The 25,991-nt window shown below is 40.6% G+C and overlaps 1 protein-coding gene across 2 annotated transcripts in view; it reads left to right on the forward strand.

Annotated features, from left to right (window-relative positions):
- ezrb (ezrin b) overlaps nucleotides 1–25,991 on the forward strand; it is a 127,270-nt gene that overhangs the window by 95,471 nt on the left and 5,808 nt on the right. For both annotated transcript variants that reach the window (XM_043696173.2, XM_043696175.2), the window contains exons 8-12: nucleotides 9,253–9,349; nucleotides 11,007–11,170; nucleotides 16,459–16,589; nucleotides 20,568–20,728; nucleotides 25,688–25,780. In XM_043696173.2, the coding sequence (XP_043552108.2) occupies nucleotides 9,253–9,349; nucleotides 11,007–11,170; nucleotides 16,459–16,589; nucleotides 20,568–20,728; nucleotides 25,688–25,780 (646 nt within the window). The remainder of the gene's footprint in view (nucleotides 1–9,252; nucleotides 9,350–11,006; nucleotides 11,171–16,458; nucleotides 16,590–20,567; nucleotides 20,729–25,687; nucleotides 25,781–25,991) is intronic.

The raw sequence follows: 25,991 nt of genomic DNA on the forward strand, positions 1-25,991 counted from the left end.
CCTCTACTCGTTGTGGCTATGGTTGATCATTCAACTTGTCCCCACCATTCTGCCATATCCTTCAATCACTTTTAGCTCCAAGTGTTATACCCAACCCCTCCTTGAAATCATACAAGGTTTTGACATTGACTGCTTTCTATGGTAGTAAATTCTGTAGGCTGGCCACTCCCTCTTGGTGAATAAATTTTTCTTTTATCTCTTCTAAAATGGTTTACCCAATATTCTTTAGACTGTATCCTCTGGTTCTGAACTCAATTGGGAATGTCCTACGTGTATCTAGTCCTGGATTTCTATGACATCACCTTTTATTCTTCTGAGCTCCAATGATTTATATTTCTAACTGCTTTAGCCTTTCCTTGTGTGTCAGTCTAGCCATTCCCAATGTTGATAATCTCCCATCTATCCACATTTGTTCACTCAGCTTGTCCAAATCACACTGAAACATCTTTGCATCTGCCTCACAGCTCATCGTCGCACCCAGCTTTGTCTGCAAATTTAGTGGTATTTACATGTTTTTTTTCCCCTATTTAAATCATTAATATATATTGTGAACAGCTGGGGTCCTAGCCCTTCTCCCAACTAGTCATTGGGGCAGGGACTATTTTAACCAAGACCTGTTTATTCTTTCTTTGTTTCCTGTGCCAAACAGTTTTCTATCCATGTCCCTACACTATCCCCCAATGCCATGTGCTTTAATTTTACATGCTAAACTGTTACGTTAGAGTTTGTTGAAAACCTCCTGTAAGGCCAAATAAACTACACATATTTATCAACTTTACTAGGTACATTCTTGAAGAATCCCAGTAGATTTGTCCAGTATGCTTTCATGAATCCTTGCTGACTCTTTCCAATCTGCCACTATTTTCCAAGTGTGTAGCTATTAAATCTTTTACAATAGGCACTATCATATAATAAATAACATTTTAACTCTATGGTAAAACCTTCCAAGGGGCTTTTTCAACATGTTTTACACTATGCTCCATAAAGAGATATTGGGACAAGTGACCCAATGCTGAAGAGCAGTTTCAGGACAGAGCCAGACTTGCATAAGGGTTGGGGAAAACAAACAGTTGAGGCCTGAGAGCAAGAGCAGAGAGAGATAAAGATTAGGTGAGAGTAGATGAACCACTTTAGGGGAGCAGAGAATAATCCATTTGACATCATTTAAATGATTGCTATCTTTTTCTCTAAGCTAGACCATTTATATAAACTACAGGTGGAAATTCAAAAATTTCCATTGAATTAAGTGTGGATCATGAATTAATGTGTAGTTTCACAGAACCACATTCTAGGCATTAAAGTTATTCCCCTCCATCTAATTTGTACCTTGTTCAAACTTGTAGGTTTTTTTTTAACATGAATTACATGAACCTTTTTGAACTTCCACGAACATCATTGTCTTGGTGGGTTTCACGTGTGGAAGAATCTCCACCTTGAGTTCAAGCATAGTGCTCCCAAAATTAAAGGGAAACTAGAGCCCAAGCAGAGTATCAAGCAAGTGGAGGGTTCCCTTGGTCTTTCTGGGTTTAGTTGTCACAGACACAGGTTTAGGTTCGTAGATGGTCGCCACCTAAAATAATGGGATGTGCCACTTTCAACATTTGAACATTTTGGAATAGATAGTCACAAGTACAAACATTAGTATCCCTACCTCTAGAGCAGAAGGCCTGGGCTCAACACTACCTTCTTCAGAGTTTTGTCATAATCCATCTAAACAGGTGCATTTAAAAACAGATGTTAGCAGGAGTAGGCCATTTAGCCCCTGAGGCTGCTCTGACATTTGATAAGATCATGCTAATCTGATTTGTAGTTTCAACTCTACTTCGTCTGGCCCCCACACCCCTGGACTACCTTGACCGTCAATACTTGGTTAGATATGCAAGTACATAGCCTCTACTTCTCTCGGGAAAGGGAATTCCACATTTACAAACCTTAGAGGAAGCAAAATTCTTCACTTGTCCAACTTGGTCAATGTTCCCTTATGATCCTTCATTCAAGGAATGAGTCAAGTGAATTTTCGTTGACCTTTTTTATAGTACAACATTGAAACCAAAGTTGTACAAGGTATTCCAAATGTGTAACAAAATTCCTATTTAGCTATAGTAACAGTTCTCTACTTCTATTTTCTATCCCCTTTTAATACATTGTATTTCTTTTGTCTTCCTAATGGCTTGCAGTTCTTGCAGACTATTCTTTTTGAGATTTAATTACCAGGGCACCCAGAAAGTCTGTAGTCGCTCCATTCAAATAAGGTACCTATCTATTATTAAGGTGACACATTGTCACCTTTCGTTAAAATGATTAATATAGGTTGCCAACAGTTAATCCCTGTGGCATACTACTAACTTGCCAACCTAAAGGTTTTCCACTTAGCCCTACCAACTACTTATCCCATCTGCTCCAAAGGTGTGTGAGAATATTGCTTTTAAAAAAACTAAAATTTGGAGGACTGACCAGAAATATGGTGACCATAATGAATCCTCCTCCATTTTCAGATTGTGTAGAGGATAAGTGAGATGATTTTTAGCAAGGTGAACCAATGCCAGGCTTTCTTGATGTAGGAGATAGATCCATGCTGTATGTTAGGGGAATTCTTTGGGAGAAATCAATCAGTACAAAAGTTTACAAATGAAGAGAAGAATGCAAGTAACAAAGTATGTAAGAGCAGAATGGCAGTCCCCCTGTGCACCCCCCCCCCCCCCCCGGAATCGAAGAAGAGCTTATGCCCGAAATGTCGATTCTCTTGCTCCTTGGATGCTGCCTGACCTGTTGTGCTTTTCCAACAACACATGTTTCAAGTTAGACATTTTGAGTAAATAATGCTACACACTCAAAGTCTAGTATCTATAGAGAAACTGATCTACTGTGTTTAGTCCAGTGATTCTTTAGAACTTTTGAGTACTCCCTGTAGGTGAGAACAAAATACAGTTGAATTGGAGCAAGTGAAAATTAATAGGCAGAATCATTAAATCATACTGTACAGGATTGGATAAAGAGAAGGGGAGGCTTCTGTAGAAACCATAAACTAGGGTGGCAGGGGGCTGGGACCAGAGCAACAGTTTCGCAAGAGGAGAGATTGAGGGGGAAGGTAGATGATAGGACCAGTAAATTAGAAAGGATGGATAGGTAGAGACAGGTAAATGAACATGATGCTACTAATGGGCTGAAGTATGTTCATTTTAATGCAAGGAGTATTTATAGGTAAGGCAGAGGAGCCTAGAGCCTGGATCAATATATGACTATGATGTTAGGGCCATTAGAGACTTGGTTGAGAGGGGGACAGGACTGGCTGATCAACATTCCAAGACTTCATTTGTTTTAGATGAGATAGAGAGGAAGGTAAGAGTTGGAGGAGTTGCATTACTAATCAGGGAGAATATTGGGTCTGCACTCAACATTGCCTCAATGGATGTGGGTGGAGCTCAAAAATAAGATGGGTGTAGTCGCTGTGATAGGATTATATTATAGTCTTCCTCTCCTCTCTCTACAAGTGGACTTCAACAGTTTCCTCATTTCCCCTTCTCCCAGCTCACCCCAGTTCCAAACTTCCAGCTCAGCACTGTCCCCATGATTTGTCCTACCTGCCTATCTTCTTTTCCACCTATCCACTCCACCCTCCTCCTTGACCTATCACCTTCATCCCCTCCACAACTCACCTATTGTACTCTATGCTACTTTCTCCCCACCCCCGCCCTTCTCTCATTTATCTCTCCACCCTTCAGGCACTCTGCCTGTATTCCTGCTGTAGGGCTTTTGCCCAAAACGTCGATTTTACTGCTCCTCGGATGCTGCCTGAACTGCTGTGCTCTTCCAGCACCACTAATCCAGAGTCTGGTTTCCAGCATCTGCAGTCATTGTTTTTACTTTATATTATAGTCCTCCTGACAGCCACTGAGATTGAGGAACAGATCTGTAGCAGATTGTAGAAAGATGCAATAAAAACAAAGTTGCCATAGTGGGTGACTTTAACTACCCAACATTGACTGGGACTTAGAGCAAAAGGCTTATACCGGGCAGAATTTAAGTGCATCCAAAAGGGTTTCTTGAAATAGTATGTGGATAGTCCAACTAGAGAATGGGCCATAATAGACCGTGTACTGGCTAATGAACCTGGCCAGGTGGCTGACCTTTCAGTAGGAGAATATTTTGGAAACCGTGATCGCAACTCTTTTTTTTCAAGGCAGCTATGAATAAGGATAAGTCAGGACCTTGTGTTACTAAACTGGGGAAGAGCAAATTATGTCTGTATAAGGCAGGAGCTAAGGACTGTTATTTTGGAGAAGCTGTTATCAGGCGAGTCCACATTTTGATATGTGGGAGTTTAAAGACCTGATCAGAATTCAGGACTGGCATGTTCCAGTAAGGAGGAAGGACAAGGATGGCAAGGTAAGAGACTCCTGGATAATGACGTTGTGAATTTAATCGAGAGGAGAAAAGAAGCATACATAAGGTTTAGGAAACTAAAATCAGCCAGGGCCCATGAGGAATATAAAGCAAGAAAGAACTTGAGCAAGAAGGGGCCATGAAATGACCTTGGCAAGAAGTGTTAAAGAGGATCCCAAGGCATTCTATACATTCATCAAAAACTAGTGGATAAAGGAGGGGAAAAAAGCAAATTACTGCGGATGCTGGAATCTGAAACCAAAAGAGAAAATGCTGGAAAATCTTAGGTGGTCTGGCAGCATCTAAGGAAGAAAAGAGCTGACATTGAGTCTCACTGACCCTTTGTCAAAACTTTAAAAAAGGGGAGAAATAGGGAGGTATTTCGGCTAGGCTGAGAGGGGGTGGGTGAACAGTGGAAAAAAATATATAAAAAGATACAAATGAAAATAATTTTCATTTTATTTTAAAATTTTTTCACTGTTCTTTACCTCTTATTTCTTGATTGATTTGTCTCTCTTTCTCTCGCTCCCCACTCTCATCACCTTTTTCCTCTCCTCTTCCCCCTTTGCTACCCTTCTGTTTTCCATTTTGCCTCTGCTTCACCCATTTTCCCCCCCCCCCATATTTTGTCATATAGCACTGGCTTCAGCCTTGGTTATTCACAGCTCCTAATCTCCCTATAACCTCTCTATGCACTGTCATTATCACCTCTTTATTACTACCTTGGCTTCTGGAGCCATGACTCACCTTCTCTCAGCCTAGCATAAATACCTTCCTATTTCTCCCCCTTTTTTTAGCTTTGACAAAGTGTCAGTTAGACTCAAAGCGTCAGCTCTTTTCTCTCCTTACAGACACTGCCAATAAAGGAGGGAAATTGTGCTTGGTGGCAGAGGATATGAGTGAGATCATAAGTATTTTGCATTCCATATTCAAACAGGATAAGAATATTGGGGTTAGTGAGATTTATGTGAAGCATGATGATATGCTATGGCATTTTGAGATTGAGGAAGAAGTGGTGTTGGGTCTCTTGAAGAGCATTAAGGTGGTATGTCCCCAGGGCCTGATGGTATCTACCCCAGGTTATTTAGAGAAGCAAAAGATTGCTGGGATCTTGACCAAGATCTTTGTATCCTTGTTAGCCACTGGAGAGGTCTTTGAATGCTGGTGAGTAGCTAAATTTGTTCATCTGTTCAAGAATGAAAGCAGGGATTATCCAGGAAATTATAGACCGGTGAGTCTGCATCGATGGTTGGTTGTGAAGCTGTTGGAAAGAATTATTAGGGATCGGATTTGCATGCATTTGGAAAAGCATGGCCTAATTAGGGACAGTCAGCATGGCTCTGTGCAGGGAGGTCATGCCTTACTAACTTGATTGTTACCTCAAAATTCAAAGGTGATTGAAAGGGTAGAACAGTGGATGTTATCTACGTGGATTTTAGTAAGGTTTTTGACCCCCATAGAAAGTAGGTGGAGGAGTAGGCCATTCAGCCCCTCTAGCCTGCACCACCATTCAATACAATCATGGCTGATCGTGCAATTTCAGTATCCCATTCCTGCTTGCTCCTTTGATCCTTTTAGCCTCGAGGACTACATCCAGCTCCCCCTTGAAAATATGTAATGAACTGGCCCCTACAGTTTCTTGTGGGAGAATTCCACAGGTTCACAACTCTGTCAATGAAGAATGTCTTCCTTGTCTCAGTCCTGAGTGGGTTATCCCTTATTCTTGGACAGTGACCTCTTGCTTTGGATTTCCCCAGCATTTGGAAACTTCTTCCCCACACCCAGCCTTTCAAGTCCCGTCAGGATTGAATGTCTAAAGATCTCTCATCCTGTCCCACCCCCATCTTCTAAATTCAGCAAATGCAAGCCCGGTCTTTCCTTTTATATGTCAGTCCTGCTGTGGGTGGCACAGTGGTTAGCACTGCTGCCTCACAGCGCCAGAGACCCGGGTTCAATTCCCGCCTCAGGCGACTGACTGTGTGGAGTTTGCACGTTCTCCCCGTGTCTGCGTGGGTTTCCTCCGGGTGCTCCGGTTTCCTCCCACAGTCCAAAGATGTGCAGGGTCAGGTGAATTGGCCATACTAAATTGCCCGTAGTGTTAGGTAAGGGGTAAATGTAGGGGTATGGGTGGGTTTCGCTTCGGCGGGTCGGTGTGGACTTGTTGGGCCGAAGGGCCTGTTTCCACACTGTAATCTAATCTAATCTAATCTGTCCCAGGAATCAATCTGGTGAACTTGTTCAATAGCAAGATGTCCATCTTTTAGACAAGGAGACCAAACATGCACACAAGGTGTGGCTTCACAAAGGCCCTGTGTAACTGCAGCAAAACATCCTTACTCCAATACTCAATCCTCTTGCCTTGAAGGAGCGCATGCCATTAGCTTTCCTCATAGGTTCATCCAGAAGATTTTAAGATAACACGGCATCCACGATGATTTGGCCGCATGAATTCAGAATTGCCTTGCACATAGAAGGCAGAGGGTAGTGGTAGAAGGTTGGAGTTCTATGACTAGTGGTGTTCCACAGGCATCTGTACTGGGACCTCTATGACATATAAATGACGTGGATGAAAATGTAGATGGTTGGATTAGTAAGTTTGTAGATGATCCAAAGATCAGTGGAGTGGTGGATAGTGTAGAAGTTTGTCAAAGGATACAGTCTGATATGGTTGTAGGTATAGGTGAAGAAACAGCAGCTGCACTTTGGGCAATCAAATGTTATGGAAAAGTTTATAGCTAATGGCAGGCCCTGAACAACATTGGTGTACAGAGTGATCTTGGGGTTCCAAGTCCATAGCTCCCTGAAGGTGGCCACATAGGTAGGGTGGAAAAGAAAAGACTTTGGTTTGGCCACACTTGGAGTATTGTGTTCAATTCCAGTTGCTACTTTACAAGCTTTGGAGAGGGAATATGAGATTCACCAGGATGCTGCCTAGATTAGAGGGTATTTATTTGTGTTAATAAGAGGCTAGAAAAACTGAGGTGGTTTTGTCTAGTGGTGGAGGCTGAGGATTGACTTGATAGAAGGTATAAAATTATGATAATTATAGTTAGGATTGACAGTCAAATCTTTTTCCCCCCAGAGTTGCAATGCTTAATACATTTAAGGTGAGAGGGGGAAAGTTCAAATGAGATGTGAGGGCAGGATTTCAACAGTGGTAGTAGTCTTCCAGAGGTGGTGATGGAGGCAGGTTCGTTAGGAGTGTTGAAGAGGCTCTTGCATAATCACATGAATATGCAAGGAATGGAAGGATATGGACTACAGGCATGCAGATGGGATTGATTAAACATGTGTCTCATGTTTGGTATGATATTGTGGGCTGAAGGGTCTGTTCCTGTGTTGTATTCTATGCTGAGGGCTCAAAACACTGAAGCCATAGAGGAGTACAGTTTATGCAAGGGACAACTTAAAGGAAGTCAGGAGAGCAAAAAGGGAACATGAAATAAATCTGGAAGAATTAAGAAAAATCCGGAGTTATTTTACAGTTAGATTAAGGATAGAAAAGAAGAGAGTAGGGCCTATTTAAGGATGACGTTTGTGCATGGAGTCACACAACATGGGTAGAATTTTAAGAGAATGCTTTGTCAGACTTCACTAGTGAGAAGGATGAGGTGAGTACAAAAATCGGGGAGGACTGTGATACACCAAATGAAGTTCGCATAGACAAAGGAGGTTCTGACTGGTCTGATAACTGGGGTGGTAAGGCTAGCCTGAGGCTACAGAAGAATATAGATGGGCTTGTCAGTGGCAAATGAAATTCAATCTGAATAAATGATCATTTGGGCAGAACAACGAAATACATGATGCACGGTGGGACCCTAAGTATCCCTACATTATGTAGAGATGCCAGAGTTTTGGAAATGGCAAACCCTTTATCAAGAAAAGTAAGGAAGGCAGGGCAACTTACATTAGTTGTAGGAAATAATTGGGGGCATAATTAACAGGCATTTCGGAGTGGTTTCAGAACTGGCATGGATTTCCAAAAGGCATTCTCTTTGACTAATTAAATGTTTTGATGAATTAATGAACATGGTTGATGGGAATTTGGTAAACTATGTCTGTAGATTTTAAGTTTTGAAAGTGGTTGACAAAATTGAGGCTCAATCAAAGGGCAGTGGGTGTCAGCTTAGGTTTTTTTAAAAATGGCTTTAAGAACAGAAAATAGCAAATATATTAAATAGTTCAATAATGAAATACAGGGAAATTTCAATTTTTGCTTTTTTTATCCTCCTGCTGTCTGCTTCAGCCAAACGCCACCTATCCCATGTTTCTGGAAACCTTTTTTAATACCATCAAAACCCTCCATGATTTCATCAACCTCTTAAATATGTTCACCTTTTCCCCTTGTACCCTTCTGATCCAAGGTAAATAACCTCAACCTTTCCAGAATGCACCACAGCAGTCTCAATTGTGCACCATAGGAAATCACTAAACCAACTCCAGTCCTTGTTCTTCAAGAATTGCACTCGCGACTCTGAGGGTTGCTTTCTTGTTTTAAAGAAAAGCCAGTCAATAAAATATTGTTTAGAGTAAAGAAACCAAAAATAGGTTCAATTGCATAACTAAATTCCATCATTCCTGTTCTTTTTATTCAAGCAAGATTTAAATTGGGAGGTAGAAGAGAAGATTTGCATTCTGAGACTAAATTGATAACTGTCTGTCTCGGAATTTCACTTCCAAATTTTAATGACAATCAAATGACAAGTTCTAAGATTTCACCTGTTTAAATGATTACTTTTTCTCAATGTACAGAAAATTCAGCTCAAATAATAATAGGTCTATAATGACTGGACAGTTGCCGATTATGTATGGAATTAAATCCTTTAGTTGATGCCCAGCCTAAAACTGAAGATGTCTTTTCAATCTTAGATTAACACCCAAGATTGGTTTCCCATGGAGTGAAATCCGCAATATCTCATTCAATGACAAGAAATTTGTCATCAAACCCATTGACAAGAAAGCACCGGTGAGTTCTCCAAGGATTAGTTCTTGTATGGAAAGATTGTTTCTGAATGTTTAGAACTGTTACTGTTGCACTAATTCTTGGATTTCATGTGCACTTAATCTGTTTTATTTAACAGGATTGACTATTTTCCACTGGTGCTATTTTGTTAAGTTAATACTTCAGAGTAAAAGTTTGTCTCTGTTCTTGTTTTATAAAGGCCCAAACGGTGGGCGGCACAGTGGTTAGCACTGCTGCCTCACAGCGCCAGAGATCCGGGTTCAATTCCCACCTCAGGCGACTGACTGTGTGGAGTTTGCACGTTCTCCCCATGTCTGCGTGGGTTTCCTCCGGGTACTCCGGTTTCCTCCCACCATCCAAAAGATGTGCAGGGTCAGGTGAATTGGCCATACTAAATTGCCTGTAGTGTTAGGTAAGGGGTAAATGTAGGGGTAGGGGTGGGTTTCGCTTCGGCGGGTCGGTGTGGACTTGTTGGGCCGAAGGGCCTGTTTCCACACTAATCTAATCTAAACCACGTGCCTTACTCGTTTTCTCAGCCACGCCCCCACCCCAATTTCTTTTAATTTGCGCGCAGGTACTTCTAGGTAACTCTTGGAATTGCGCGCTTTAGTTTTTATTGCCTTTCATTGTTCTTCTTCCCAAGATGAATCACTTCACAACTCTGCATTAAATTTAATGAGCACTCATTGTCCATTCCACCAGCCTGTGTACTTCTGAAGTTTGCCATGCTAATATGTTTATCAGTTGCATGTTTTGAAATTGTCCTACCTGTCCAAGTTTACATTCTTATAGGTCAAATAAGCAACCTCGGGTGCACTGCTATATGTTTTGTTCAAGACCAGGTTTGCACCTTCTCCTCTTCCTTCACACTCCTCCACCTTGTGTTTTCTGCCCCATTGCCTGGTCTCTCTCACTTAAGCAATCCCCACCTCACTCTGTCTTTCACCTGATCTGTCACCCTCCCCAAACCAGCACAAATTCCCTCTTTAATGCGAGTTCTTAGTTTTCCCTATTTTCAATTAAACTTCATCCCCAAAATCAACCAAGGCCTCCAGATCAGAGGAAATTAGAGGTTCATATTAGTTACAAAACATTGCTTCCAAATATAATTGACATTTGCTTCTACCCGTTAAATAAACTTAGAATACTCTGTTCATGAGCATTGTTTTAATTGTACATCTTCTCCAATAAGTTTTTTTTTGTTTTGTGACACTCTCAAAAGACATTTGACAGTTCTTTTTGAGATTCTCTTTTATTAACTAGTAATTCTCCAAACTATTCACTTTGATAGTCTGGTATAGCCATTGTACAGCCACTGACATTGGCTGTAATAACTAGGATTATCCATCTCTTGTTTGTTGAACAGTGGCAAAAGATTTGCAGTTCTCAATTTCCACTCTTGGTTAGTTTGAAATAAGAGCAACAAAAGGTGGAATCTTGTTCGTAGTTTCTTGATTTGGAGATTACATACTAAATTTGGTTCTTCAGATTTATAGTCCCCCCCCCCCCCCCCCCCCCCCCGACCTTTTGGGGTAATAAAAGAATGTTGGACTCTGATTCCATGGAAGGAAGTGAATGTCTACCTGAAGACCGATTTTCAGATTTGTTGGGGCAAAGCTTAGATATGGAAATAAATTGAACACACTTATACTGTTTACAGGATTTTATTTTCTATGCTCCACGTCTAAGAATAAACAAAAGAATCTTGCAGTTGTGTATGGGCAACCATGAGTTGTACATGAAGCGTCGAAAACCTGATACCATTGAAGTACAGCAGATGAAGGCCCAGGCTCGTGAGGAAAAGCACAAGAGACAATTGGAAAGGTATTGGACCTTATGTATCCTTTTCTCCATACTTGACAAAAGAAGTGATTTTGATTCATTCTTGACTCAAAGATAGCACACTCACTCAAGGTGATGTATTTAATGAGATGTTATTCCCAGGCTCCATCTACTTATTCTGCTAGATGGCACTATGGAAAGCAAAGTATGGTATACAGCCCAGCGTTTAGCCCGGAGACTTGTTTCTTTAGCTCATCGATTGTTGTGGAACTTGATTACAGGTTGTCTACTCTTTTCTATATAGAGTCATAGAGATGTACAGCATAGAAACAGACCCTTTGGCCCAACTCATCCACATCGACCTGATATTCCAACCCAATCTAGTCCCATTTGTCAACATTTGGCCCATGTCCCTCTAAACCGGTCTTATTTGTATTCCCATCCAGATGCCTTTTTAAATGCTGCAATTATAATGGCCTCCAGCACTTCTGGCAGCTCATTCCATACACTCATCACCCTCTGCATGAAAAAGTTGTCCCTTTTATATCCTTTCCCTCTTTCACCCTAAACCTATGCCATCTAGTTCTGGACTCCACCCATCTCAGAGGCAGGACCTTGTCTATTTATACTATCCATGCCTGTCATGATTTTATAAACCTCCATAAGGTCACCCCTCAGCCTCTGGCACTCCAGGGAAAACTGCTCCAAGACAATTCAATCTCTCCCTACAGCTCTAATTCCTCCAACCCTGGCAACATCCTTGTAAATCTTTTCTGAACCTTTTCAAGTTTTACAACATCCTTCCTACAGAAGGAGACCAGAATTGCACGCAATGTTCCAACAGTGGCCTAACCAATGCCCCAACATGACCTCCCAACTCCTATACTCGGTGCTTTCCTTTATTGGTCAGAACATTATGCTTCACTATGCTATCTACTTCACTATGCCTTCACTATGCTATCTACCTGCAACGCCACTTCCAAGGAACTATGAACCTGCACTTCAAGGTCTCTTTGTTTAGCAGCACTCCCTAGGACCTTACCATTAAGTGTAGAAGTCCTACTCTGATTTGCTTTCCCAAAATGCATCACCCCTCATTTCTCTAAATTTAAACTCCATCTGCCACTCCATCAGCCCATTGGCCCATCTGATCAAGATCTCGTTGTAATCTGAGGTAATCTTCTTTGCTGTGCACTACTCCAATTTTGGTGTCATCTGCAAACTTACTAACTGTAATGCTCACATCCAAATTGCTTATATAAATGACGAAAAGTAGTGGATCCACACCAATTCTTGTGGCACTCTACTGGTCGCAAGCCTCCAGTCTGAAAAACAACCCTCCACCACCACCCTCTGTCTTCTACCTTTTGAGCCAGGTCTGTATCCAAATGGCAATTTCTCCCTGTATTCCATGAAATCTAACCTTGCTCACCAGTCTCCCATGGGGAATCTTGTCGAACGCCTTACTGAAGTCCATATAGATCACATCTACTGCTATGCCCTCATCAATCTTCTTTGAAGAATAACAAAAAACTCAAGTTTGAGAGACATGATTTCCCACACACACAACCATGTTGATTTATTCCTTAATCAGTCCTTGCCTTTCCAAATAACTGTACATCCTGTCCCTCAGGATTCCCTTCAACTTGCCCACCACCAACATCAGGCTCACCAATCTATAGTGCCCTGGATTATCCTTACCACCTTTCTTAAATAGTGGTACCATGTTAGCCAACTTCGTCTTCTGGCACCTCACCTGTGACTATCGATGATACAAACATCCCAGCAAGAGGCCCAGCAATCCCTTCCCTAGCTTCCCACAGAGTTCTCTGGTACACCTGATCAGGTCCTGGGGATTTATCCACCTTTATGCGTTTCAAGACATCCAACATTTCCTCCTCTCTAATATGGACATTTTTCAAGATGTCACCATCTATTTCCCTCCATTCGATATTCTTCACGTTCTTCTCCACAGTAAATACTGATGCAAAATACTCATTTAGTATCTTCCCTCATTTTCTACTGCTCTGAACAGTTTGCCTTGCTGATCTTTGAGGGACCCTATTCTCTCCCTAGTTACCCTTTTGTCCTTAATGTATTTGTAAAAACCCTTTTTTAATTCTCCTTAACCCTATTTGCAAAGCTATCTCATGTCCCCTTTTTGCCCTCCTGATTTCCCTCTTAAAGTATAAGGCAGTAGGAGTATACTTTTGAATTGACTATCTATCCTGTTTATACCTGACACTATTCCTTCTTTTCCTTAACCAAAACCTATTTCTCTAGTCATCCAGCATTCCCTACACCTACCAGACTTTCCTTTCTCCCTAACAGGAATATACTTTCATCCCCTACAGGATGACTTTCATCTCATCTCTGAAGGCTTCTCACTTTTCAGCCATCCTTTTATCTATGAGCATCAGCCCCCAATTAGCTTTTGAAAGTTCTTGCCTAAAACTGTCAAAATTAGCCTTCCTCCAATTTAGAACTTCAACTTTTAGATCTGGTCCATCCTTTTCTCACTGTTTTGCAACTAATAGAATTATGATTGCTGGCCCCAAAGTGCTCCCCCAATGACACATCAGTCACCTGCCCTGCCTTATTTCCCAAGAATAGGTCAAGTTTTGCACCATCTCTCTCAGGTACATCCACATTCTGAATCAGAAAATTTTCTTGTACACACTTAACAAATTCTCTCCATCTAAACCTTTAACACTATGGCAGTCCCAGTCTATGTTTGGAAAGTTAAAATCCCCTACCATAGCCACTTTATTGTTCTTACAGATAACTGAAATTTCCTGACAAATTTGTTTCTCAGTTTCCCACTGACTACTAGGGGATCTATAGTACAATCCCCATAAGGTATGGTACATAACCCTTTTCTTATTTCTCAGTTCCACCCAAATAATTTCCCTGGATGTATTTCCAGGAATATTCTGCCTATGCACAGCTGTAATACTATCCCTTATCAAAAATGCCACACCCTTCCTCTCTTGCCTACCTTTATAGCCTTCCTGCAGCATTTGTATCCTGGAGCATTAAGCTGCCATTCCTGTCCATCCCTGGGCCACGTTTCTGTAATTGCTATGATATCCCAGTCCCATGTTCCTAACCATGCCCTGAGTTCATCTGCCTTCCCTGTTCGGCCTCTTGCATTGAAATAAATGCAGTTTAATTTATCAGTCCTATCGTTGTTCTTTTCATCCCTGCCTGCCCTGACTGTTTGACTGGCTTCTTTTTTCAACTGTACTGGTCTCTGGTCTTTTTCCTCACTATCTCCCTGGATCCCATACCCCCAGCTTACTAATTTTAAATTCTCCCAAGCAGCTCTTGCAAATCTCCCTGCCAGTATCTTAGTCCCCTTCCAATTCGGGTACAATCCATCCTCCTTGTACAGGTCGCTTCTCCCCTAGAATCTCCTCCTTCAGAATTTCAAACTTTTTCCTTTCTACACATTGGAATCAATGTAGGATGACCTCCTGCTGGTCCCTGTCCCCTTTGAGCACATTCTGCACCCTCTGAGACATCCTTGATCCTGGCGCCAAGGAGGCAACATTCCATTGAGTTTTCACTGCTAGCCACAGAAGTGTCTATCTGTGCCTAGGACTAGAGAGTCCCTTAACCTAATAATTTACTTGGAATCCAACGTACCCCTCGTTACATTACAGCCTGCCTTGATACCAGAAACTTAGCTGTTTGTGCTACATTCCCCTGAGAACCTATCCACACTCTACATTTTCCAAAACAACCTATTTGTTTGAAATGGGGATAGCTACAGCAGTCTCCTATACTACCTGCCTAGCTCACGTATGTTTCCTGGAGTTAACCAATCTGTGACTGTACCTGTGGCATTTCTCCCTTCCTATAACTGCTATCCATCCACACCCCCTTTGCTCTTGTAAATTCCTCATTGCCTCTATCTGTCACTCCAGTCGATCCATTCGATCTGATTAGGATTCGCAACCAATGGCACTTATTGCTGATATAATCCTTAATAACACATCAACTCTCTCAACTCCCACATTTGACAAAGAGTATACCACTCTACTCCGGGCCATTTTTACTCCTCCCAATCTGCAGACTCCGAAAATAGCATTGTCTTTTTGCTCTATAAAACACTGTTCCAGGCTAACTTAATACTTGCGATTTATTTTTAAAATGTAATCAAGAGACCGATCTCACATATAATCAACAAAGAGCCACTCTACACACTATTGTAAATTTACAGCAAAGCTGCACTTATCTGTTTCTGTGCTGTGATCTCTCCCAAAGAGAATCCTTCAAAATCAGTTGTGAATTTTGTTCTTTAAGTTTTCCTAGATGCATTCTGATGTCTCGCAATACATGAATTCAAATAGCAAATTCACTCTTATGTCAGTTAGCAGTGTGGGTCATAATTACTTTACCAGAAGGTAAACAGTAGTAGACTCCTTTTTTCTGTGATTTTCTGTAAAATATTCTGAATTCTGTTCTTCACATTACTTTCTTTCATAGTTCTTTTTTCTTTAGGGGCAACATTTTGTTTTTGTTTTATAACATTGATTCCCCACCATGTAAGAACAAAACCTGGGTAGCTTTAAAACCTGGGTAGCTTTTGTGGATCATTCATCCAATTAGATGTTTAACTACTTGATTCAATACTTCGTACAGAGGGAACCTAATCTACCACTTTGGCCTGAATTATTATTAACAATATTACAGATGAGAGCATAATGTTGTCAACCAAGGGTTTCATAATGTCATATGCTCTCATATTAAACATTATATCAAGCACTTAACCTTTTTTTGGAACCCAATGGCCATAATCTTGAAGGTGCATCATTTGATTCTCCATGATCATTACTTCTTGAGCATTTTAAAATTCTGCCCAGTAGTTGATGTAATGATTTATGACCTTAAGAAAATTTGAGGTTGATATGACTATGAAGTGACAATCTCATTGCTTTAACTTGAATTATTTGAACCTCTTCTATCTGAAGAAGAAACCACTGTTTCCAATGATTTTGGATGCATTTTTGAGTTTAAAATTCTCTTCATTCCCTAACTGATACAAACAAAAGTAATCACTTACACTTCTCAAATCACCAACAAATAGTGAAAGAGATGGGTTGTGTGATGCAGGATGAGAACAATGAGTAAAAGTAGGAACAGAATTGATAATAGACCCATGCACAAATAAGCTAAATTGGCAGCTTTGTGCAGCTTGTACACTTAGCTCAATTTTTTACAAAAATTCTGCCTACAACACAAGTATAAAAAAGACCTGTCAAAAATCAAGCTTTTGCTATTTAGTGAGCAGTCAATCTTTAAATCTTTACCTGTTCTGTGTGTAGGGCACAGTTGGAGCAAGAGAAGCAGAAGCGGGAGATAATAGAGAAAGAAAAAGAACAGATGGAAAAGGAAACTAGAGATCTGATGCTGAAGCTGAAACTGTACGAAGATCAGACAAAGAAAGCTGAAAAGGGTAAGAGTAAAATCTTAATGTTCTCTTGTCCAGTCTCAAAATTAGCATGATGGAAACTGAGTATTCTCTGGTTCTTAATTGGTTCGAAGGTTGTTCCTGTTCTGATATTTTTCACATGAAATGGAGGCAGTCGTCATTGATTGTATACAGTGTTGAAAGATATGTGATAACGTTAAAATCCAGACTCTAGAAAATAATTTTCTAATGGGTTTCGATTCAAAAACCATAGTTTTTAAACCTGAACGCGTCAGTGAACAGATGACTTAAGACCTCCTGGATGTTAATGGAAGTTTGTTTCTATTTTGTGGCTTATTCAGGGGAAAAAAGCCATTAGGTTAGCAGAAGCTAGGATTGGCAAGTATTTTTTCTTTAAATTAGTTGAGATTGAGTTCAGAAAGAGTCTTGACTGAACATAAATGCAAAAATAGTTTCTCCTAGAAAAAGGAGTTTGTTCAAAGCAGTTATTGGGATTAAAGTTATCTCCAGGATGGGGGATTCAATTTGTGGCAACTTTGAGACCAGCAGTGGTTAGAGATCACATTGATTAGTCAAAGCTATGAAAGTCTGAGCTCTTATTGAGAGTCAAAAGTCAGGACTGGAAAAGAAATAGTTAAGTAAAATAGGCAGAAAATTTCTTCAAGTTTTGATTAATTGTAAAATGGTGTTTGGGACTTTGTTGCCAGGAATCTGAAGTTTTAAGCTGTTATATGTATATAGTTTGGTTTGTTCTGTTTCACTTCTCTTTCCTTTGCATAATAAACTTTTATTGTTGAACCCAAATCTACACCTTTGTGTATGTTTCAGTGAAAAAAAAAGATCAGTTTTTAAGTTTACTTTAAATTTTACTGATTTCTTTGAAAGAGAATTTGTAATTACATGCCTTGATTCACCATTTGGTACTCTTGTTTATCAGTAATGTAACAATCCTGTAATTATTGTGCACTTAATGATTTCACTCCACGCTTTTCTCACTTCTCCATGTAACCTTGCCATTTAATCCAGGGATAAGGGAAAAAGGTTTATTCTTATGAACCTTTTCTTGCATTCTCCCTAAAACTAAAATGTGGTGCTGAGAACTGGATGCAAAGTTCCCTTTTGAGGCCAAACCTGTTTTATACAAATCGATCAGAAGTTCTTTTGTTCCTTTGCATCCCTGTCTAAAACGCCCAGGATTCTATATGCTTTATTAGCCATACATTATATTCAGCTTTCTGTTCTTATGCAAAGTATGATTTGCCCGCATAGCATGCAAAACAATGCTTTTCACTGTATCTTCATACATGTGGTGATAAATAAAATATAATCTCTCAACCTGCCCTGTCCGCTTCAGTGATTTTATGCACGTATGCACTTCAGATCCTGCATCTTTTAGTATTGTATTTAGTTTACATTTTGCCCCTGCTGCTACTTGCCAAATGAATCACTTCACATCTCTTACATTAAACTTCATTGACCTATTTTTGTTCCATCAGTCTTTTTAATGTTTTGTGATATTTTCCCCGTTGTGCACTGTGCTTCCAGTTCCATGCCATGCATAGATTTTGAAATTGTATCATGTACACCCAAATCTGAAACCCAATTTGGGCCACCTCCTTCCAGTTCAACAAAAAAGGGAGCATGCACCTGTCACTTTGCTGGCAGTTGGCCATTTTTGTACCAAGCTTGCTTCCAAACCCTATAATCTACAAGCTGTGATGTTGTGTACATACGTAATTGATGTGTGCCACTCATATTAGATGTGTTGTGGATGTCCATATAGTCTACATCAATTGTAATACACACATTTACCATTTCTGTTGCCTGATCAAAAAACTAATGTGAATTAGTTAAAATACTATTAGAACATCTTGCATCCATGCTGGCTTTCCTTTAATTATTTGGCCAGGTTATTGATTCTAAAGGTTTCTCGTCACCTAAGGTGCATAAGGCTATGGACCAATGCGAGAAAATTGGATTAGAAAATTTTGAAGTGGTTGTTTTTGACTGATGTGGATGCAATGGGCCAGAGACTTAACTCTTAGACTCTAAGCAAGATTAAACTGACTAGTCTGTAGGTGCTGGATTTATTCATAGAATCCCTACAGAATGGAAACAGGCCATTTGGCCCAACAATTCCACTTCGACCCTTTGAAGAGTAACCCACCCAGACCCATTCCCCTTCCATAATTATTTGACATTTACCCCTGACTAATGTACTGAACCTATACATTCTGGGACACTATGGGCAGTTTAGCATTGCCAATTTACCTAAACTGCGCGTCTTTGGATTATGGAAGGAAGCCGGAGCACCCGGAGGAAACGCACACAGTAACAAGGAGAATGTGCAAATTCCACACAGTCGCCCGAGGCTAGAATCGAATCCAGTGCTGTGAGGCAGCAGTGCTAACTGCTGAGCCATTGTGCTGCCCAAACTACACAGCCTTTTCTCAAATTAGGGTACCACATTTGCAATTCTCTCATCTTCTAGAATGACTTAGAGACTGAAAATTAAAAAATAATAGCCATTGCCTCTGCAGTTAATGCCCACCTTCCTTCAGTATACTTTGTTCATCTCATCTTGTCCTGGTGACTGAGCCTCGTTGTATTTAAAAGTTATCAAATACTACTTATCAATTTACACCCAACCATTATCTCAAATTGCTCTTCTTTTGTAATGACTTGAGCAGTATCTTGTACCTTGGTTAAAGATAGATGCAAAGTATTGATTTAGCATCTCCCATTATATGACTTGCCTTCATCTGTTAGGGACCTAACAGGCTAATTAGTTTCAGTCTCTTTATTTTTCTACAATCTTTTCATAACGTGTGCCAAATAGAAATAACTTCTTTATGGTAGTTGCCAGTCTCTTCTCATCTTGTCTAATTCACTTTTTTGTTTCTTTTGTGATTTTCCACTTCCATTTCTGAGAATCCAGTTGAATGTAGGTTCAACTTTTTGCATAAACTATCCTATGCACCCTCTTTCTGCATCCTCCTCTGTCTCTGTCGTCAATCAGGGCGACTCTGATGGAATATATTTTAATTGTGCTCTGTCATCTTTAAAGGCAATCTGTTTTTCACTTGCCATTTTGCTTGTTGTTCTTTGTTTCTAATTTATCTAGCAATCCTTTCTCTCTCTGTTGAAACTGACATTTCCATCCTTCCCACAGCCCTCTTCATTTACTCTCGCACTCTTGTTCTTCTTCCCGTACTCCTCAACCCACCTCTCTTTCCCCACCCCCCCCCCCCCCCCCCCCCCCCACCCTGGGAAAGACAAATGTTAATTATTGTACTGTGGCTTGATTTTAATTTTCTATCACTGTTGTTCCACTCTGGCCTTCCTCATTCCCAAGAATCAGTTCCAGGAATGCCTCCTTTGCTGGACTGTTGTAAAAAAATGCTGTTCAACTTATTCCCCTTTTCTGCTGTTTACACTATTCCTGTTTCGGGCTATATTAGGATAACTGCAACCACTCTAATTCTTCCACTTCCCTGTAATTTTCTTCCAAATTTGTTCCTCCACAAGTTGGTAGCTTATTCGCTGCACACAACAATGTAAGAGTACCTCTCCATTTTCTTGGCTTCAACCAACTAGCCTTTTCACCCCTCTGGGACAGTCATTTTCTTCAGCACCCTCTTTATTTTAATTAATTAATATTGCTGACAGCCTTTCCTTTCCTACATTTTCTGAACACTTGCACCAGAAATATTTAATATATAGTTCTGTTTTGTTGTCCCATGTCTCCATTATTGCCACCATATTTTCATTCCTGATAGAGGGATGATTCTCCTGCTTCTTGAGCGCTGCCTGATCGGCTGTGCTTTTCCAGCGCCACACTTTTCGACTTTGACCTCCAGTTTCTGCAGTCCTCAATTCTCCTACTATATTTTTACATGGCAACTCTGGATTTGCAGCAAATTTTGGATATGTTGTCACAGTAGGATTTGCAGCAATTGATTGCACTTTTTTAAAAAAAAAACTGTTTACTTTGGACGCTAGACTTGGCTGAGCAGATGCAGCGAGCATTTGAACTGGAAGAAGAGAGGAAAAAAGCACAATTTGAGGCTGAGCGTCTAGAAGCTGAACGCTTGGAAGCTCTTCAAGCAAAAGAAGAGTTGCAGAGACAGGCTGAGGAACAAATGAAAAGCCAGGAGCAATTGGTAAGAGCTGGTTTGCTCTAACTGAAGCAATATGGCTTCACAAAGTTTGCGCAGTTGTTTATTTAATGACACTTGTGTTCCAATTGTTCCTGCTTTCTGTCTACTATGATGGCAGATGGGCCTTTCCACGGCACTAAACTTAGACACCCAAGCTTGTTTGTGTGTGAATTGAAAGTACTGGTGAACTGAGTGTCAAGTAAATAGCCTTTACACAAGTCAAAGAATTGGATTTAAAAGCTTATTTATTTTTGTATGAAGAATATCTTACATTTTAGTCCTAGTCATGCAACATAGAAAACAGACCCTTCGGTCCAATGAGTCTATGCTATGCTCCCAAGCTACACTAATCCTACTTCCCTGCTTTTGGCCGTATCCCTTCAAACCTTTCCTATTCCTGAATTTATCCAAATACCTTTTAAACATTGTAACTAAACCTGTATCCACCAGTTTCTCTGACCGTTCATTTCCACAAACTAATCACTTTTTTCCTTTTTAAAAAAAAAAGTTCCTCCTCCTATCTTTTTTTTTAAAACCTTTCCTCCTCTTGCTTTTCTATTAAAAAAAAAAGTGTCTTAGTTTGGAGCTCCACCCCACAGTAGGGAGAAGACCCTTGTTATTCACCTTTTGTGATGTTGCTTATGATTTATGTACCTCAATAAGGTCACCCCTCAACCTCATATACATTCCTGTAGAAAAGGTTCCAACTTTTCCAGTCTATTTCTTTTTATCAAGCCCTACATTCCTGGCAACATCCTGCTAAATCTTTTGAGCCATCTCCAATTTAATAATATCGTTCCTATAACAGAGCAACTTGAACAGCATGCAGTACTTCAGAAGAGGTCATACCAATGTCCTGTATAACCTCAATGCGTCCCAACTCCTTTACTCCAAGTTGAAAACTATCAAGCTGGAAAAGCACAGCAGGTCAGACAGCATCAGAGGAGCAGGAGAGTCAGCATTTTGGGCATAAGCCCTTCAGGAATGTGAAGGGGAATAGAGGGAAGATAGCGGAGAAGGTAAATGTGGGGGGTGATTATCTTGGAGGAGAGGGTGGAGTGGATAGCTGGGAAGGAAGATGTACAAGTCAAGAGGAGGGTTGGATCTGGGACGGGGTGGGGAGAGGAGATGAGGTAACTGTTGCTGTGTAGTTGCAGGATCCCCAAGGCTGAAGATGAGGTATTCCTCCTCCAGTTGTCAGGTGGCTTGTGTTTGGTAGTGGAGGCAGCGTATCCTTGCATGACCTTGGCAGAGTGGGAGGGGGAGTTGATGTGGTCATCCACAGGGTGGTAGGATTGTTTGGTGTCCCAGAGATATTCCCTGAAAGGTTCAGCGAGTTGATGTCCTGAGTCCCCAATGTAGAGGAGACCACATCAAGAGCAATGGATGCAATTGATAAGGTATTTGGATGTGCTGGGAAATCTCTGCCAGATGTGGATGGTTCCTTTTGGGGCCTTGGACCGAGGTGAAGGCAGAGGTGTTGATGCAGGTTTTGCACCTCTTGGAGTGGCAATGGAAGACCTCAGAAGTGGAGTGTGGGTTGGTGGGCAGCATAGATCTTATGAGGGAGTCACGGAGGGAATAGTGCCTCTTGAATCCAGGTAGGGGTGGGAAGAGAAATATATCTCTCTGGGTGTAGTCTAATTGTAGGTGGTGGAAATTGGCAAAGGATAATGTGCTGATTCTGGAGATTATGGGGTGGAAGGTGAAGACCAGGGGTGTTGAATCCTTGTTGTGGTTAGAGGGTTACAGTTCATGGGAGGAGATGCAGGAAGTGGAGGAGATGCATTGGAGGACATTGTTGATCACATGGAAGGAGAAATTGCAGTCTTTGAAGTAGGAATCCGCCGAGGATGGCTTGGAGTGAAATTGTGCCTCCTGGCAGAGGCAGAAGAATTTGGATTAAGGGATAGTGTTTCTACAGGAGGGGGAGGTGGGAGGAGGTGTAGGAGCTGTGGGAGTCGGTGGGTTTGAAGTAGATGTCGGTTGCCAGAGATGGAGACTCTCTGGTCTGGGGGGGATGGGTGGTGGGGCGGGTGCCTGAGGTGGTCCAGGTGAACTTGAGGCCATTTGTGAAGTTTTGCTGTTTAACTACCTTGTGGGAGCATGAGGTGACGCCAATATAGTCATCGATGTAGCCGAGGGAAAGGTGGGATAGTGCCAGTGTAACTGTGGAAAATGGACATGTATTCGATGAAGAAGCAAGCTCGGCTGGGGCCCATGCAGGTGTCCTTGCCTACCCCCTTTGGTCTGAATGGAGTGAGAGGATTTCAAGGAGAAGTTGTGGGAGAATTTTGGGAGGTGAGGTGGTGGTCGAAGGGTCAGTAGAAGGAAGTGCCTATAAGTTGGTGCCTCCCCTCCCATGGCCAGATCATTCACAATCTCATCACCTAAGGGGATCTCCCATTCACAGCCTCCAACCTCCATAGTCCCGGAACCCTGCACTGCAAGGTTCTACTTTTTTTTTAAAATCCAAAATTCACCAACCTGTCTGCCCTGCTGGAGCCATCATCTCTGCCTGTTCCTGCCCCACTGAAATTAACTCTTGACACCATCCTGTACCCATTTCATCCAGGAACTCCCCTCATTCGGGACACCGCACATGTGCTCCACTTCCATGAGTTTTGTTTCTCCAGCCTTATCTTCACCCAGGACGTCCAGTCCCTATACATGTCCATTCACTGTGATGAAGGCCTCCAAGCCCTCTTTCTTCCTCTCCTGCTGACCCAGCCAGTACCCCTCCATCTTGATTGGTGGAACTAGTCCTCACCCTTGACAACTACTACTTTTGCTTTTTGTCCTTCGATACAAAATTGTTAATGTATTCCTCCCAAAATTGCACAAAATTTCATGTCTGCCTCTATTCTCCTAATGTAGAGTTAGAGATGTACATGGGAACGGACCTTTTCAGTCTAACTCGTCCATGTCCACCAGATATCCGAAATAAATCTCGTCTCATTTTGCCAGTTTTTGGCCCATATCCACCTCAACCCTTCCTCTTTAAATGTTGTAATTGTACCAGCCTCCTCCACTTCTGGCAGTTCATTCCATACACATGTCACCTTCTGTGTGGAAAAAGTTGCCCCTTAGGACCCTGTTTTAAAATCTCTTCCCCCTCATCTTTTAAATTTATGACCTCTAGTTTTGAAATCTATTCCACATAAGCCATGTTGACTATCCTTAATCAGTTCTTCTACTTCACATTGACCATAGTGTTAGGTGTGTCCATTTAAGACCAATGATATCTACTTGTCCCTGTATGGTAGCACCTACTTCAACCTTCACTCAAGTTTCTTTTAATGTATCCCTTGTAAATTTTTTCCTTAACTACTTGTTCATTTCCAACCCATATTTCTGAATTTTACTTGTTCCATGATGTTTTGCATCTCTTCTGACTTTTGCCAGTAGCATTTTATTGTCAGTGTATTACAAGCTCACTTTCTTGCCCAATTGTTTACTCCAAGAATTACATCTAATTCTCTGAATATTAATTCTGTGTAGAGGTTCATTTGGAAACAGTGCACAGCCTTGTTTTATTTATCTTCTCCCTTGAAACATTATCCAATTATCTATCTTGCCTGATGATCAAAACTTCGACCCAACAGAAACTTTGGATAATCTCTCCTCATTACTGTCAAGTTTGCATTTCAGTATCTGGTCTATTAACTGCTTATCAATGCAATGGTGTGTTTTTCCTTTGCCTGTGAAGTGTATGTTCTCCGCCTCTTGTCCCTACCCCAGGTCTAAATCCAAATTCTTTTACTTGCTTGAGCTTCGTTGCATTATTTATTTACATTGTGGCTTTAAGTTCTGAACTCACTGCACAGTCCATCGTTTTAGATAGTTTAGCAAATAATGAATGTATCCCTTTGGTATATATTTGTCAAATGTTTCTGTTCTAACATCTAAATTTGTTTTTACACAAACTTTTAGATGTTTAACTATACTTTTCCCATACTCATCATTTCCAAGCAGACTTCACGTCTGTCTTGTTTAGTCCTTCATTGTCTTTATATCTTAAGGACTGCTTCTATTAGGAAAGTAAAATATTTGACTAGAGGGGATTAACTGTAGAGTAAAATATTATTTGAAAAGGACAGCAAAAATGTAACTCTAATTTTGTTCCACCTCTAATACCATTTCTCTTTACCCTGCCTATATACATTTTTAATTTTAATTTCATCATAATCCTAGATGTTTCTCTTCTGATTACTTTAAAGATAAAGTACAATGAGCTCAGATAATTAGAATCTAGAAACTAAACTAGATTCTTTAAATCCTTTTTTTTCTTCTATACCCATTAGACTTGCACTGAAACTCAAGTCTAAATTGGAAGATTTATAAATTGGTCTGAGTGCTCTGAATATTATTTTAAGAGTTTATGCCTTCATCTTTCCAACTATCCTAAGTTGCAAACTTCCAATTCAGCTGGTATCTCCAGCATCTTAAAACACTACTGCTGCACCACATGAACCCTCTACATCCCCATTTTTTTAGAATCTAAAACTTAACTACTAAAATGTAGAGCCACCCCAATAATTGACTTTACTTTTTAAATTATCTTTGAGGCAGCCTGATCGCTTGATCATTTTAGAACCCAGATGCTTAACAATAACTCCCCTTTCAGAGGGTTGTTGTTTTTTGAAGAAACCATTGTCTCAAGATAAAATATAGTTTTCCCCAAAATTAGTTGGCCATATCAGAGACAAACTCTATAACTGGTTTGAGGAAAGGAAAAAGCCATTGAATGAAAAGCCCAGCTGTACTGGTCCAAACAAAAATAATGTTTTAGATTGAACTATTATGTAAGTAATTAAAGGAATATTTTTTGTAAGCTTTCCTTTTACAAGATATCAGAATTGATTAAAGCATAATATTTGCACAAAGCCTTTCACCAATTATGTTTCAATTCCCAGAAGGGAAAGGATAGTTTTTAAATTTAATTTTTATTTCTATTCTAAGGCATCAGAGTTATCAGAATATACAGCCAAGATTGAAGAACTAGAAGATGCCAGAAGAGTGAAAGAGGAAGAGGCACAGGAATGGCAGGAACGGGTGAAGAGCTATTATTTGATATCTTGTATTTATGTGGAAATAAGGAAGCAGTTGTTTCAATCTGACTTTGTCAAATCCATGGAATTAGCTAATTTTAAGGTCCTTTTTTTTAAAATATGCTATGCATTTGTGACCCTCTGCTGCTACTTGCCATTTCATTATAGTGATGACTTTCTAGGATGATTTAAGAAAGAGCACAGAACATGACATC

The sequence above is a fragment of the Chiloscyllium plagiosum genome, unplaced genomic scaffold (genome assembly GCF_037043375.1).
Source record: "Chiloscyllium plagiosum isolate Xiang-an unplaced genomic scaffold, Cpla_swu_hap1 HiC_scaffold_10, whole genome shotgun sequence".
NCBI lineage: Eukaryota > Metazoa > Chordata > Chondrichthyes > Orectolobiformes > Hemiscylliidae > Chiloscyllium > Chiloscyllium plagiosum.